At 34.8% G+C, this 18,023-nt stretch overlaps 1 protein-coding gene across 2 annotated transcripts in view; it reads right to left on the bottom strand.

The window, feature by feature from the left end:
- Positions 1-693: 693 nt before the first annotated feature.
- pde4bb (phosphodiesterase 4B, cAMP-specific b) overlaps positions 694-18,023 on the bottom strand; it is a 69,782-nt gene continuing 52,452 nt past the window's right edge. For both annotated transcript variants that reach the window (XM_058747629.1, XM_058747636.1), the window contains 10 exons: positions 14,646-14,758; positions 9,166-9,259; positions 6,542-6,726; positions 6,344-6,442; positions 6,091-6,255; positions 5,079-5,178; positions 4,771-4,925; positions 3,745-3,867; positions 3,464-3,646; positions 694-2,751 (listed from right to left, as the gene is read on the bottom strand). In XM_058747629.1, coding sequence (XP_058603612.1) covers positions 2,464-2,751; positions 3,464-3,646; positions 3,745-3,867; positions 4,771-4,925; positions 5,079-5,178; positions 6,091-6,255; positions 6,344-6,442; positions 6,542-6,726; positions 9,166-9,259; positions 14,646-14,758 — 1,505 coding nt within the window. In that variant the 3' untranslated portion in view covers positions 694-2,463. The remainder of the gene's footprint in view (positions 2,752-3,463; positions 3,647-3,744; positions 3,868-4,770; positions 4,926-5,078; positions 5,179-6,090; positions 6,256-6,343; positions 6,443-6,541; positions 6,727-9,165; positions 9,260-14,645; positions 14,759-18,023) is intronic.

Genomic DNA, 18,023 nt, shown 5'->3' with positions numbered 1-18,023 from the left:
ACACTTCAGTTGTTTCTGGGTGGTGGCAGATGTCACGTCTTCATGATCTGTACTCTGATACGTGGTGAATGAATGCGTTGGTTCATTCTGTCTTTGGTGTTTTGTTATGTCTGCGTGATCAGGGGAAATAGCTAACAATTAAATCGTAACTATAAAGTTGTTTTAAATATTCCACCCTTTTTCATGTATTCATGCAATAGTATGAAGGCATATGCAATAGTATGAAGAGAGGTATGAATTTATGCAATACTATGAAATAATTTATTACATACAGCATTTATGCAGTACTGTATGTAATAAATGCAATAGTGTGCCATTAGTTTTCTTATACTGTCTCATACTGTGCACTTTTGACACATTTGTTCTAAGGAGTTTTTACGTCATCCTAGTTTTGAATGAACAAATATTAACAAAAAACCTAAATACATACAAAATTATATATTAACTTAGCAGACAGAGCCTGATAGCACAACCATGCATCTCGTAGCCAGGTGGAAAACATTTAGCCGAATAAACTACTGAACCAAATTTGCCTGATTGCATAATTATATGCTGTTGGCACGCTGTTACATAACACATTTTAGCTTCTTTTTTTTTATTGTAGATGTATTATGGTTTATAGTATGTGCAGGACCGTTACTGTGACAAACAAAATCCTAGGTTGTCTGACCTTAAAAAGAAATACAGCAACAATTACAGACCAAAACATTTTCATTTATTTCTCTGTTTAATTTCCTTCTCTTTTTTTGTGGACAAATAAGAAATGTGCAACACAACTTTAACAGAGGTTCAATACTAAAACTGAGAATATAATAGTAATAAATATAATAATAGAGATTACAGTGATTCCACCAGTGAAATCACAGTTGTTCTACAGTGTGCATGTTCATCATCGGTTTCACAATGACAAACATGAGTAAAAAAGACAAAGTCTGCAGTTATAGCTTCATTTCGTAACCGTAAATTCGATTTGGGTGAGTTACAGATGTCTGTGGCAAAGCTTCTGCGAATAATAGTCCTCCACTGATTAAAAAAAATGCAATTAACACAAAAGGTAAGCAAAAGAAAACAGTGTACATATTGTTAGGAAAGAAAGAGACTTGTTTCGGTAGAATGAAAGGCTAATCTTAATCAGAATGACGCACGTTCACCACATCCCGTTCCTGACCAGTAAGAACGTACATCAGGAGGAACCGCATTGTTTGACATCAGTGATTGTGTAATTGAGGTTTATTGTTGACTTTGTTCTGTGAATATTAAAAGCTTAGTTTCTAAGAAAAGAAAGGCATAAAGAGAAATGAACAGGGATTTAAGAGTACATTTTTTGAATGTTAAATCTCTTTTGTTGCTTTAAAAAATTTATCTTAATGACATTTACAGAGAGGTCCTTTTAAATATATAGTATATAAAAAACAATTAGTTATAAATCGGTTTAATATCGCTGTTGAGTGTTGGGATGTTTGTTTTCCATATTAAAGTGGTTAAAAGAAATAATCTAGGTTTAATAGTGCTTGATCGACAGCATCTGTGGGAAAATGTCAGTTACCATAGAAAAAAATCATTTTGACTCATCCATCAGTTTTTTTTTTTAAAAAGCAAAAATCACTAAAACAATACTTATAAAAGTAGCTCTTTGCTATACTCATAATGGCTCTTACAATGGAAGAATAAAAAAAAGAAATTATTTTCTGTGGCAATCAACATAAGTGCCACATATACAGTCGAAGCTTAATTTATATTCACCCCAGAACATTCCTTTAAGAGTAACCACTAAAAATCTGGAGTCTTTGGATCCTGTTTTTAGTTAATACGACATAAAACGTCACATTAATTGTACCAGAAGAATCTCTTAATAAGAACGCCTTTTAAGAGAGAAACTGTTCGTTACAAAATACAAAGGTTTTGTATTACTTGAATAAAATATGCTGGCACTAGATTATTTTGAAGTCCAAAATTTAGGAAGACAGCATTCCCAATACAAAACTGGGAATTACATGCTTTTTCTTTCAGCATGACAACATCTCTCGTATTTTCAAAAGAGTAGTTGGATGTGACACCAAAAAAAGTCACACAAGAACACACAAGTACAAAAAAGTAGTCACTTTTTTACAAAAAAGTCACTTTGACGTTGTAGTACAAAGCCCTCTTATAAGAGGGTCAGCAGACACAGAAATCCGTTCCAACATTCGGATCAGACTGTAACGTCTGATTAAGAAAATCCAGCTTATGGCACTTTCGGTCCGTCCGTCCACTTCAGGCAATGTCCAGCTTGAATGGATTCCTGCAAATTCCAGCTAGATTGTGTAGGATGTTCGCTCACTCCCCATTTGGGCTCTGAAACAACAGCAGAGTCCCAAGACACAGTGGTCCCTCTGAGGGATTCTCAGGATGCAGGAGAATAACGTTCCTCCACTTTACTCTCACATCAAATATGGCCAACATGACGGCCATTGTAGTGAGGTGCTACGTCTCGGCGGATGGAGGCGAATGCGTCACTATCTCTACACAGTCTGACTCTAAGAGGTTCTCTGTGTCCTGCTTGGCTTCTTCCTCAACCTCCAACTCGAACTGAAACTTGTCTCCACCATCAGTTCCTGTTTCGAAGAAGGGAGGGGAGGGACTCTGTGGTATCATGCTGTGGTACCAGTTCCTGTTCTCCTCTAAAGTGTCCAAGATATCCTGCGCATCTGGATGCACCAGGTCCGCCCAGGTCTCCCATAGTGGATGCACAATGTAATCAATGAAACCAACCTAAAAGGAAAACAAAAAACAAATGATAAATTCCTTCTATAAGATGCTTGACTTGACCAATACCTTGTAAAAAAGAAGCGCGCTTAATTGTATTTAAATGTGCACTTGTAGTTTACTTAATTTTATAACAAATGAAAATTTTTAAAAAGTATATTTTTTCAAATCTGTACCTGCAGATATAATATTAATGAAATAAAGGGCCACTTAAAGAGTACATGTTCATGACTGTTTTTTAGAACACTTAAGTACAATTTTAAAGACAAGTTTACTTTGTAATAATGTAAAATTAAAAGTTTTACTTTAAAGTCTGACTAGCATACTGTACTAAAGCACATGTTGCAACCTCATCATTACAAATATGTAATTACAAATATTTTTAAATACATGACATACAAGTTTAAACAGAAATGACATTACAGTGTATTTTAGTTTACCATAAATGCTTTTCAGTACATTCAACAGTATGCTTTAACCATATTTCAAAGACAATATAATTATATAATAAGTTTAGTTAATTGCATTTAGTGTAAATTTAAATTATAATCCATTTTAATTTACAATTTACAAATACCTTGCAATTAAGTGTTCAAAAACATTACATTGATTTCACACTCAAGTATTCTCTTTTAAAGTATATTATTTCCATAATAAGTACACTAAAGTATGCTAAACATGGAATGACTTTAATGTGAAGGATTCTTTGGATGCCCACCTGAGACTTCTCCACTGAAGCGGTGTGTTTGTCACACATCGGGCTAATCTCCATGCCTCGCTCTCTCTCTCGGTCACCCTGGTGGAAGAACTCATCCATAATGCGGTCCGTCCATTGCCGGTACAGATCTAATGGCTTGGTGGGGTTGCTGAGATCGGCACAGTGAACCATATTTCGTAAGACCTGTGGACATTGTGAGACACGGACGTTGAAGGATATTGACTTGAGGAACTAATAACGAAGAAACAAGTGTTGTTGAGGACACACAGGCCAGGACTCACCTGTATTCTGTCCGTATAGTTGTCCAGTAGCAACACTCCTAAACTGGTCACCTTCTTAGTCTCGACCATTGTTTTCAAGTCAGCCAGTAAGCTCATGTGCTTGGACATGTCTGTTGCTAGTACCTATGGAAAGAGATTGAGACTTGTAGATCGTTTGCTTAAATTGTTACAATGTTGCATTTTTTCACTTTCTTAAGGCAACATGTGAGTATAAATGTCCTCTCATTGGTCAAAGTGCAACTTGTTTGCTGTCATCATTTGACACCCTTCAAACGCTGAAACGACTGATTATACAACACGCAGTGTTTTCGTCCAAAACGTGTGAATATGAGGCACGCAATTAGTTGTCTGTGCTACAGAAGTTTTACACAAGTTTGGTACCGCAATGTGGGGTTAACATCGCAAAAGCGCTAGAGTGGGGTTTCATAACCCTGGGTAGTATATGTGATGCTAAAAGTATCAGTTTTTAAATCATGCAGCGTGTTAAAATAGTTTTTGCTATCATAACATTAGGGTTTCTTAAAACTTTGGCCCTGTAAATCATAATTTGTGTGAAAATGAATACAAGTTGTCTGAGATTTAATGCCTCTAGTGTTCATTTCAACTGGAAACTGCAGCGATTGGTAAGTATAGGAATGTTTTTTGAGTTTGCAGAAATGTAGGAAGAGTCATGTATTTGCAATGAGCCTAGGTAGCATTTCTCACCACGAACAGTCTTCTCAAAAATTCAGGCAATCTCAGACTGTTATTTTGGTGTGAAACCGAGCACAACTGCTATGTTCATCTATGCCTAAACGAACCAAACTAAGTGAGAAAATGCTTCAGGTTTTGAAACAAACACGCCTACTCGATGAAATTTCAAATACGCATGATTTCGTGTGAGGGTGAAAAAGTGGCCCACACAGATTTTCCTCCTCTTCGAATTTTGACCAACAAAAAGCTGCTTGGTTTGAAAGTAACTTCTGTGAGAGTTGTGTGAACACTAAAAGCTTAAAGATGAAAACATCAACAAGCACAAATGCCTACCAAATCAATGACCATCTTTCTGAGAGTCTGTCGCTGCTTCTTGGAGAGGTTTTGGAAGATATCACAGTTATCCCCTTGCAAGAGCTTGAAACCAACCGCTAGGTGATGGTTCTCCAGAACAGACTCATCATTGTACATGAGCGCCAGCTCGGAGTCTGCAGTAAAGACAGGCATGATGTTTATGAGAGACATGAAACAGTCATAACATTGAGGCTTTGTTCTTCCATATGGTTTGCGTTTCAATAACTGCAGCAGTTTGGATCTATAAGCACGCATGGTCTTCTATATGTAGATAAAAACACACTCACTGGTATTAATTAGGAACTGGTTTGAGACTCCTGGGTGGTCCACATCATGGATGGCTGCTGCAAAGATAGCGGCCAGGATCTCCAGGTCTGTAAAGACTGCCTGTGGATAATAATAGAGAAAGACAGTGTTACACGACCCGGATCAACTTTCTGCAATGCACTGAACTGAGTAAAGCATGTTGCACACAGTTTAAGCATTGTAACACAACTCTGCAAGTTGAAACTGTTTCAGTTTTGACTCTGTTGACCTTTAATTAAACAAAATATTTTGCAGATAAAAGACAAGTTTCATTTTTGCGTTAAAAGAAGACAAAGCAAAAAAGAGCTGCAGACAAAACACTGCACGCTGTTTAGAGATCAGAGGGGTCACGCATCAGGAAAATTAGCGACAAATCAGTTCAAACGGTTCAGAAACAGCTATGCCTGGCTGGAAATGTGGAATGAGGAGAAAATATTTTGTTTACATTTTATTCTCTTATTTTGTTTTGTATTTCAATTTGTTTTTGTTTATAACTATTTTATACATTTATTTTTTAAATTTAAATTCTATTCTCTTATGCATTTTCATTATTCCCACTTATTTGTATTTCAATCTCTTATCATGTATTTTATTTCTTTTATTTCTATTTTATTCTTTTAAGCATTTTCATTTTTAAAATTCTTTTAAAAAATGTATTCCCTTATTTTATTATATGCTGTTTTAAAACATTTTTTAATTTATACTTTATTCTCTAGTTTTTTAATGTATTTTAATTTTTCATTTATATCTATTTTATTCTATTGTTTTTATACATTCAATTTTTTTTGTTCATTTAAATTTTATTACCTAATTTTTATGTATTTTAATTATTTTAATTTGAATCTCTTATTTCGTGTTAAGCATTTTATTTTGAATTTTTCAATGTATTTTCTTATTTAGTCATATGCAGTTGTAAAACATATTTTTATTTGTATTTAATTAAAGCTTTACTACATTATAACTACATTTCTAAGACATATAGGAGTTCCTTACATCCAGTGCAGGTGTGGACAGCAGGATGTGTGTGGACTGGGCCACGTCAGCCGCGTGTAGACTGTTGTGATAGGCCACGTCTGCGTGGTAGTGATCTTCAAGGGTCATCATGTAAGTCACAAAGGTATCCACTGGGATCTTAAATGTCTTCATTAAATCTCTCTCCTACAGAAGAAAATCGCTTTAGTTACATTACATTTTTAAAAACAAATCTCTGGACTTGTGAGATGGGTTTTTTGTTTTGCGCACTAACCTGAAAGATGGCGTACATGATGCAGGTCAGCGGCCGATGGTGAGAGTGCTCTGAAACTTTAAAGATGTTCAGACCCCACTTGTTGATGTCCTCCAGGTCCTACAACATGCAAGAGAGGAAATACATCCAGTTACGGTACAAACTCGACAAAAGTGCACGATTTCTGTGCAACAGGTGGTCTGAAATGTATGACTATACCTTTGAGAGCAAGTCCTCCAAATCTGTTTTCACGCCGAAGCGGGCCGTACTGCAGCTGCTGGACAGACCCGGTCCGTGTGTGACCTTCCTCACCCCGCTGATCTGAGTCATCAGCTGCTGCTGCCTCCTCTTTCTGTCCCGCGATTTTGGAGTGGGCGATGGGATCTCCAGTTCATTCTGTTTATCTACAGGGGGAAAGGTTTCAGCCCGTGATTGTTAATTTCAGCACTCACACACTCAACTCACAACAGATACCATGACTTTACACACTCTCTGAGTGAATTCAAGTCAGCAAAATGAAGTTCGATATTAGTAAAAGCCACCTACAAGAACTTTTCTGCCAAGTTCAACAGTTTATGCCACAGCTAAATATTCCCTGATGTAAAGAAAGCTTAGACTAGAGTGATGGTCCAGGCTGGTTTAATGCTGGTACTGTATAGCTGGACCAACACAGCCATGCTCTTTCTGGAGAAGCTGGCTAACAAGTCTTACTAGTTATGTAAGTTAAGCAATTTGATGGGAATGCAAATACGAAAACTAAATATACAATGAAACAAAATGAAATGAAAAAGATTAAACCCGTTTTGTTCGGTTTGTCTAAAAGCAAATAACGCTCCCCACAGAAAAAATTTAAAAACTATTTTGTTTAAATTGTGTTTTCACTCGAAAAGGTACTTGATAATGGCTAGCTTTATTGACTGCAGAAATTATTGTGCATTTTATTCATTTTTATTTGATTAGATTTTTTTGGTAGTACATAACAGAAAATATAATGACATCGCAACAAACATCAAGGTCTTCTGAAGTTGCCTTTATTTCTAGTAAATACGTAAACTAAATTAAACATTGACTAACGAAATATTTTTAGTTTTATCTTAAGTAAAACTTCTACTTTCATATTCTAGGTAATTTAGCTTTTGGTTATGGTGAAATCAAAGCAAAAAAGTATTATATTGATCTACATTGAGTAACATTATTATAGTAAAAATGTATATTACATAATTATGGTCTTTATGTAAAATATATTTGTTTTACTTTGTATGAATGTTTTTGTTTTTAGAAAAATAAATATTTTTGATAAATACTAAATCAGAATTTAAGGTACGAACTAAACTAAATATAAATATGGTGAAAGGAAGTTATAAAAAGAAAAAAGTATTATATTGACCAACGTTAAGTAACATTTTGGCTCATGTTTAAAGAAAATCTACAACTTAATTATGGTCTTTACAATAAATAATCTTTGTGTGAATGTTTTTGTCTTTGGGGAAAAAAATCATTTGTATAAATATTACATCAAAATTAAATAATTAATAAATTCAATTTAAGAAAAACTAATAAATTTGACTGTAACAAATTAAGAGTATTTTGTTTTTCCAAAGTGCCAATCCATCTCAGTCATGTGTAATGTTATTTCCACTGAGGTTTTTTTAAGAAAAACATCAGAGACAAAGTTGATACTTAAAACACGCATGAGAAAACGATCCAAGTCTCCTGAGATGAAAGAGCGCTCTCTTGATTTTTCTTCTCCAGTGACGTCCCTCAGAAGCACACATTCGTTCTACTCTTTCAAACATCTCTGGTTTCTCAGTCAGCTCTCGCTAACACTGCGTATTAAGAGTGTTTGTCTGAAAATCTCCCCGCTGATGACTCTGTGAGTAGTGTGTAGGCTGTAGGGCTCTGAACGGCAGGGTTAGGGGAGTACAGTGACCCCGTGGCATCTGACGCAGACTACAGTTTCTGCCCTCCTCTTTCTCACATACTCTCTCGCGCTGCGTAGACGTCAGACCAGATCAGACTGGTTTGAATAACAGAGGTGCAGGCGAACCACAGACGTTCAGCAATGATTAAACCCCCTCTTTCTAGATATCAGTGTTTTCGTGGAGGAGCTTGACAACCTCTCTATCCACAAGCTTTTATCATTATCACCATCAGTAAAAACACTGTAGGACTTTGGAAACAATCAATAGATCTTGTCTGATATGTAAGTTTCTAGAGTAATGTGGTTTTTAGAATGGCATATTGTTGTTGAAAGAAGTCTCTTATGCTCACCAAGGATGCATACGGTAAAAATAAAAAAATTGTGAAATATTATTACAATTTAAAATAAGTTATTTTAAATATATTTTAAAATGTAATTTCTTTCTTTCATTTTTTTCAGGATTCTGTGACGAATACACCATCAAGAAAAACAGCATTTATTTAAATAGAAATCTTTAATAACGTTAAACATTTTATCTAAACTCTCCTTACTTGACTTTTAAACCAAAATGCATTGCATCCTTTTTAATTAAAAGTATGAATTCATTTACTTTAAAAAACCGACTGTGCCTGAACTTTTGAACAGGCCGTAAAGGATGATTCCAACTAAAAGGCATTTACAATATTTATGCATACTGCTTTTAGGAGCTCATATTAACTGGGGTTTTAGTACATGGATTATATTAAATGTTCAATTTAAAATATTAAACATTCTTTTGTATTTGTACATGCAATAAAATGTATATAATCTATTTCCAAGCTTTTAAACGCTCAAAAACAAAGGGTTTACAAAGGAACTATCAGTCACCATGTAATGTTTTGAATCATCTTATGAAGACAATGAAAAGAACGTTCAGACTCACCTAAGAATGTGTTGGAGATGAACTCAGACACCTGGTTTCCAGAGCGACTCATCTCAGACAGATGTGTCAGCTCCCGATTCAACATCCTCTTGAACTAAAACACACAAAAAAGACAAGTCTTGTTAAATTCATACACTATCAATATTTCTAAACTTCTCATTGCACGAATTGCCAGTCCTCACACTATATTTTAGCCAAGCAATGCAAGAAACTCGAGCAACATCCAAATTAAACAACCAATACATGGCAAACAATGTACGCCAGTGAAGAACTCGCTCACAAACACACACCTTAATGTAACCCCAGGACACCGAGAGCAAATAGTTGACTTCAGGCATGTTGGAGTCTTCAGTTAGTCGCCTAAACCCTGATCTCAAACTAAAGCCCAGCACTGACTCCAGCGGCTCTGCACCGTCTCTCCTCATCTCATCCCTTTCACATGCCAGCCGGGCTCGGATAAACAGCAACCGTCAGGAGAGATCCAGACAGAACTCCAGGAGATCTGCTGCATCTGCCGTACGGTGTGTTTCCAACACTAAGTCTTGTTTCTCTCTCGGTTATTTTCTGTCTCCCTTTCCTCCTCCTCCTTCTCTCTGTCTATCTCTGTCTCTCTCTCTCCTGTTTTTACACTCCATATCCACTGCTGCGCCAAAGACGAACACGTGTAAACACACAAAACTTGATGCTCTGCTTTTTTACTTGCTGGACTAACAATTTCAATTTATTCACATTTATATGCATGTTTTTATTTTTTTATATCCATCCGGAATATCTGAGCAAATTTTCATGAATGTTTGCAAGAAAAAAACAAAAACAGCCAGACTAAAGTAACATGCAGTCAACACACACACACATGTTGGTATTTGTGGTTTATGGGGACTCTCCATAGGCATAATGGTTTTTATACCGTACAAACTGTATTTTCTATTGCCCTACACCAACCCTACACCTAAACCTACCCCTTACAGGAAACTTTGTGCATTTTTAGATTTTCAAAAAAACACCATTTAGTACGTTTTTTTAAGCCTTTTGAATTACGGGGACACAGGAAGTGTCCTCATAAACCACCTTCAAAACCTCCGTCATACCCATGTCATTAAACAAATTTGTGTTCCCGTAAACCACAAATACCAACCCACACACACACACACACACATATTGATATTATGATATATACTAGCACTAGACACTGTTGAACTGAAGTCTAAATGCTATTTTTTAATAATTACATATTTTCCAATTTATTTTAAATTAATTCTTATAAAATATAATACATATTTTATAGAACAGGATATTATTTAAACAGCATATGTTTTTAAAGAATTCTTAAATGATTAAAAAAAAATAATAGTATCAATTAATTATTTCAATTGAATCTCAAAATAAATTATTATATATTTTATAGTGCAAGATATTGTAAATAAATTTATATTTTTTAAATATAAATATGTATCAATGAATCATTTAAATTTAACATTATCATTAAAAGTGCAGTTGTAAAATAAAATCTAATACAAGTTGTAATAAAAATAATAGTTGAGAAAGTCAAACTGCTGTGCTATTCCCATTTTTCTCCCTAATGCATTTTCATTTTTGCACACATCTAAACATATTCAAACTTCCAAAAATAAAATACAATTCTGAGCTCATGTTCTCATTTCTTATAACAACATAAAGCATAAGCCAATCCCTTAAACAAAAGAGGACAACCAATCTTCAGTAATACAGACGAATCAGTTTCTTCAGCATTAAACCTCAAATCAAAGCCAGAATTTGTTCAAAAATCCCTTGCACTAACTCACCTCTCTCCAGCTTTTTAACACACCAAACTTTCTCCTTTTCTCTGAGTAGCATAGTCCCATTGTTGCAGCGATGGTGTCTGGTGCACTGTTGGTGAGCATGTGGCAAGGCAGTGCCTGTGAACTCACTTTGACGGGTGTCAGGAAATGCTTTAGACTAATGCTGAGTGATTCACCTCTCCTCCCTCACGACTCCCAGCACCTCCCTCTCTCTGTCTGCAGCCACAGGTACCGTGCTACTCATGTTCTGACTGCACACACGGGTGGAACTCGCTCAGTTACTACTCACAGAGCTTCAAAGGCATGACAAGAAGACTCAGTCTTTTGTCTTTCATATTTTATGACGTAAATTGAAGACTTGCACAACGTAGCTGATTTTCATTATGTGTTACCTTTCCGGTTCAAAGAAAGATTTAACTATAAATAATAAACCAATAATAATAATAATACATTTTTTTTTTTAAATAATCACTTATACGCCTAGAATGTTTTTTAATTCTGTAAATTATTTATATAAAATAACAATAAAAAATAAAAATATATGTGTTTGTGTGTATTTTATATTGACAGATATAATAATAATATATATATATATATATATATATATATATATATATATATATATATAAACATAATAATACATAGAAATAATTTAGTCAATAAATTATATTTTGCCTTTTTCTAATAACTTTAAATATAATGAACCTTATATACAGTCATGGCCAAAAGTATTGGCACCCTTGGTAAATATGATCAAAGAAGGCTCTGAAAATAAACCTGCATTATTAATCCTTTTGATCTTTTATTTTTTTTAAATCACAAAAATCTAACCTTTCATTGAACTAAAACAATTGAAAATGGGGGAAAATCTCATTATGAAATAAATGTTTTTCTCAAATACACGTTGGACACAATTATTGGTACCCCTAGAAATTCTTATGAGTACAATATCTCTGAAGTATATTCCCATTCATATTTACAATTTATTAATATTTCTGACGTGCAGCAAAAGATAATTGAGCTTCACAAATTAGTGAAGTGGGTTTAAGAAAAGAGCTAGAGCAGTGAAAATTCCCATTTCCACCATCAGGGCAATAATTAAGAATTTCCAATCAACATAAATGTTATGAAACTGCTTGGAAGAGGACGTGTGTCTATATCGTCCTAATGCATGGTGAGAAGGAGAGTTTGAGTGGCTAAAGACTCTTCAAGGACCACAGCTGGAGAAATGCAGAAAATAGTTGTGTCTCGGGGTCAGAAAACCTTTTTGTCAAAAAGCACCTACATCACCACATGTTGTTTGGGAGGGCTTCAAGAAAAATTCTCGCTTATCCAAAAACAAACTCCAGCATATTCAGTTATCAGACACGACTGGATCTTCAAATGGGACTGGCTTCTATGGTCCAGAGCTGTTAAACTGGCAAATGGAGGTTTCAAAAAGTATTGAACAAAAGGGTACCGTTAATTGTGGCCAATGTGTATTAGAGAAAAACATTTATTTCATAATAATATTTCCCCCCATTTTAATTTTTTATTATCCAATGAAAGGTTAGTTTTTTGTGAATTTTTTAAATAAAAGATTAAAAGGATTAACAATGCAGATTAATTTTCACAGCCTTCTTTGATCATATTTACCAAGGGTGCCAATACTTTTGGCCATGACTGTATATATATGTATATTGCAAATATTACAGAAAGTTAAATAATAGAATGAAATATAATTTGATTCTGTAAATTATTTTATTCTGTACATTATGAAATATATACCAGTCATCAGTTTTATATTGTATCTAAATCCACCAAGGCCAAGTGATTTTTAAAAATGAGAAAAAAGTAACAGACCCCAAAATAAAATTATTCTTTGTTAATTTGATCTTTTATCTCATATTTAAAAATAACTGTATGTATTATATATACACTGAAATAAAATTGGTGTACAGTTTAGAATAGTAAATTTCACAAATAATTACAAAGAAATGGCAAGTAATATTGCATTAAAATGTGAAATTGTGAAGAAGAAAGACTGATGTATTCCCCCTGTAAAGCATACTCTAATATTCTTTGTTTTATTTACACCTTCGAAAAAGCATTTTACATATTAAATAATATCACTTAATTTAAAAAAAAAATATCATTATGCTACAGCTATGATTCTACAATGTGAAATATAATTAATAACTGCATTATCTGATAAAATGCAGTGTAATGCTTGAATGTCAGTGAGGTAACGTGTCTCTTCATGCTCTCTATCTACATCTGATTAGGTATCAGGGTAAACAAAGCAATGAGGTCACAGCTGACAAAGAGGCCAGTGCCAGCGTAGGTACTCAAATAATGCCTTCGTGAAGAAAGGGTTTAATCATTTAGTTTTTCACTCTAAGTAATGAGTGTTTCAACAGTTTCCTTTCAACACTGATTCCAGTAAATCCACTGAATCCATAACCACCCACACATACAGAGTTGATGTCTTGTGAGAGATAAAATATGATAAAAAAAGGTAAAATAATTGCTTGGGCCAACTGCCTTTCACCAAGACAACAAAATGGAACTAAGATATTATATTAATGTTTCTTCTGTAATTCTTTGGTTAATAATCAGGCAATCAGTCAAGTTGCCACTGCATGCTTTCCTGTTGACATATAAATGTGGCAATATCTGTAGATCTCACATCAACAGCTCATCATTAATGACGTTCGCAGTATAAACCTCATTGACACTGTTCTACATGACCAACCACACACTGTATTCATGCATCAACACTAAAAAATCCAGGATTCAAAACTGCATTTGAGAGCTGTGACTAACCAATACCAGCAGGCAATGGTAAAAGGGTGGCTAAAATGTTCAGAGATCGTCTAAGACAAGCATCTAATAACTCCTAATAACTAATAAACCATCATAAAAGATACTTAAAGCGATAGTTTAGTTTAAGAAAAATTCTGTCATAATTTACTCAAACTCATGTCATTACAAACCTGTATGAATTTCTTAGTTCTGCTGGACACAAAAGATGATATTTTGAAGAATGTTGTTAACTAAACAGTTCTGGTTTCCATAGACTTGCATTATATGAATAAAAAACACAATGGAAGTCAATGGGGACCAAAACAGTTTGACTGCAAACATTCCTCTCTTCTTTTGTGTGCACAGAGGGTGAGTGAATGATGACAGAATTATCATTTTTGTATGGACTATTGCCATAAGTAGTATTTGTAAAATGCCACAAGTGTCAAATCCTCCTTACTGCATCTCATTGATATTCCAACAAAACTTTGACTTTGAAATAACACGTGAATGTGGAAAGCAATAAAAAACTGCTCTTCTAACACAAACTGAAAAATCTCAAACAAACAATCTTTGCAGCACATTTATAAAAATAAAAGTTCCAAAAGAGAGGTTTTGCAGCAATGCCGTAGAAAAACACCTTTCAATGAACAGTTTCTAAAAGAACCATTTTTCTTAGTGTGAAGAACATCTAAAGATCCTTTTTTCCACTATAAAGAAGCTCAATGGAGAGATTCCATGGATGGTAAAGGTTTTAAATGGAACCATCAGTGCCAATAAAGAACCTTTATTTCTAAGTGCATTGAAATGTGAATTTCTCTGAAAACATGCATAAAGATGCCCCGCTGTTTCCAGCAATGCTGAGGTAAAGTGGGAGTAGACGAGCTGCCGTCTCACCTTGTTGGAGGCCATGTCACTGACGGAGCGGTACGTCTGGATGGTCTCCAGCTGGTCCAGGCACCAGTCTAACTCCTCCATGGTCTCCACGGCCAGCTTCTGGTAGGATTCATCTGGTAAGAGACAGACGGATATGTATTCAGGATCCAGCCTCTGCTGCATGGCCAGAAAAGGTGGTCCGGCAGGAGCGGTGCAGATAGAGGAGCAGTGATCTTTCATGGTGGGCTGAGAGCTGCTGATGTAGTCATTCTGCACTGATAGGAGCTGGATTAATAGCTCACTGTTTGCTTCATAGTCCTTTCCATTGTGTCACTGGCTCGGTCTCCAAACTCACCTACTGTGCAGTCTGTCTGCCAGTCTCTCTCTCTCTCTCTCTCTCTCTCTGTGCTGATGTGTCAATGAGCCTCAGACCCAGGGGAGCTTAGTGGGAGGGACTCGAAAACTCATTCCCTATTTCTCTCCTCTTCTGTTGACTGAAAATGTAGTTAATTGAAACCAAATTGGGGAGAGAATGATTAATGCTCAATTATCTTGTTAGTAAATTAACTTGATGGATGAATCTCATCAAAACACACATTAAGGTCATATTTAAAACCCAAAACAACAAGAAAATGAAGCCTATTTTTAGGACTGCAATGCATTTGTAAAATTGTCGTTAATTCATTATCATAATATGTGCTTTGAGTTTTTATTTTTGTAAATTTTTTTCAATGCTGATTCTCATTCAATTTTTATGACGTAGTGTAAGAACAAAATCCTATATATATATATATATATATATATATATATATATAACTTTAACAACATTTTCTTTAATTGTAAAATACAACACAATGTAATGGGTAATTCAAAACACAATATTATTTGGAATTTTAAATGTAATATATTAATTGTAAATATTACCATATTATTAATAATGAAATAAATTACAATAAAATATTATTTAAATAATATAATTAATAATACATATATTCAAATAATATTTTAGCCTTATGAAATGAAAATAAAATAATTAAAAATATACTTTAATACAATTATGTTTGCAAATATACTAAATAGTAAATATTAAACATTCAACAATTTTTTTTAGCATTAGAGTAATGAGAATTATAGAATTGCATTATGGTATTGAGTGATAATGTACTTGAATATCATGAATGTAATGTCTTAAAAAAAAGAAAAGATAACAAAAACATAACTGTCCCTAAATAGGTTTAATTTGGGGCTGGAAAAAAAAAAATCTCAGACAGGTATAAAGTATGACTCTTAAAAATATCAGTTTTTTTTTTTTTTTGCCTAATTTATCAATTTGCCTAATTTAACAAGTTGAAGCTATAGCGTACTAGTGACAATAAAGACAGGCTGCTGGACAAAGAGTTGACAAGACAACATGGAAAAGGCCTAAAGCTGAGAGGAATGAATCACACCCACTACAAATCCTGCAGAAAGGCTCTGCAATGCATCCGTCGTTTTGAATGACTCCACCACCCTCACACTGAGCATTAACTTTGATCTTTTAGTAGACACGAGGCTTTTCCAAGGTGGTATCAGCATTTATATTTATTGAGAGATCACGACTCACAGAACCCCCCACCAACTCCATTTGATCCCCAATAGGGCTAACGAGAAGGAGCTATGAAATCAAAGCCAGGGCTGTGTTTGCAGGAGCAACCCAAGAGGCAAACTTTACTCCCCTTGCTGGCCAGCGTCCAGTCAAAGCTCAACAGGAGCCAAGCAAAGTAAACCACTTCCCCCGAGGTTGAGACGCCGCTAAATTGTGGAGCAGATTTCTGTGCGTCGCTCGGGCTGGAGTCTCCCCTCAGGCTGCAGCTATAGATTTCACAAAGACGGCAAAACTTTGCATGAAGAAAGAATGATATGTTGTCTACATGAACATTTATTGACCTTGGGACATGTTGCACTGACAAGTTCATCTGGATTCCAGTTCAAACTCTACTCACAGATCTCTGTTACACAACTACACTCACAACCAGAAATCTCTGGTCAGATACATACTGTATACAAGTGTGCAAATGCATTATCAGTGTGGATTACTTACAAATTGTCGTCTGTTACTGATTACAAGTTACATGAGGAAAAATTATACTCAGTAATGTATTTTTCTGTATTCTGATTACTTTTGGATTACTTTTAGATTACTTATGACCTGTTACTTGTTGATTTGAATGGGATGCGCGCACACTTACTGAATTATGCATTCGCGAATTCTGTCATAATCATAAACAACAAAGTGCAAAATAAATGTAAGCCATTGATTTGCTTCAACGATTATGAGAGTTTTTGCGAAAGTGCATAGCTCCATTCCGGCGGATGACGCTGGACATCGGCGTTGCATGATTAGTGAGGAACGCGGAGAGAGATCAAAACAAAATGCATGAATTAGAAGCACAAACCGAGGATTTGTAAAGAAAAATGTCAGAGGATTTTGATATAAGCCAAGAGGAGACTGGTTTTCCTTTGCTAAAGTAAGGAAACTTTGCTTCCTTTGCTCCTGTAAACAAACTCGCGAGACTAGCATATCTCACAGGTGCGCGACGCATACATCCAACGTCATCCGCCCCGAAACGGCTTGCACGAATGACAGCCCGTGGAAGTGAGAGAAAAATGTTTATTGCCTTATATGGATGTTTTTCTTACAAAAACGCATGCTACAAGAGGCCTTTATTCATCCCCCGGGGCCGTGTGAGGCATGTTTTATTACGGATGCGTGCTTTATTTTACGTGTTTTGGACTGTTGAAATAGAAACACCTGCCGACTGCAATGATAACGCTTGGAATAGCCGGGACAATTTTTAATATAACTCCGATTGGATTCGTCTGAAAGAAGAAAGTCATACACCTAGGATGCCTCGAGGTTGAGTAAAACAGGTTAATTTTCATTTTCAACCCTTTAAGTAGAATATTTTAGTACTCTTTCCACCTCTGTCAGTTAGTACCTGGCACTGTGCATGATCAGCGTATAGCTAGCACGAATTTGCTTAACATACTTAAAAAACTTTCAATTTCAATAGTTAAAAGATTAATTAAACTTCTGTCATCATTTTGAAGAATGTCTCAGTATTTTTCTGTCCATATTATGAAAGTCAGTGGGGTCCAAAGTTGATTTGACATTTCAAAAGCTGCCAGTTTGATCTATTGTGATAGAATTCAAAATTTCAAAATTTGAGGGCTTTTTTTATTTTATTTTTTAAAGAAATTAATAATACATGATTTTTGTATTTTGAAGTTAAATAAAGCAAAGATTATTGGAGTATGTTTTATAAGAAAGTATTATTTAGGTCTTTTTACTTAAAAATATACAGTAATGTTAATTCAATGTATAATGTTATTTAAAAATATAATTCAATGTGTTTCTTT

Source organism: Onychostoma macrolepis, chromosome 02 (genome assembly GCF_012432095.1).
Source record: "Onychostoma macrolepis isolate SWU-2019 chromosome 02, ASM1243209v1, whole genome shotgun sequence".
In the NCBI taxonomy this organism is placed as follows: Eukaryota; Metazoa; Chordata; class Actinopteri; order Cypriniformes; family Cyprinidae; genus Onychostoma; species Onychostoma macrolepis.
Note: the sequence above shows the minus strand (reverse complement) of the source record. Positions and strands in the feature narration are given on the sequence as shown.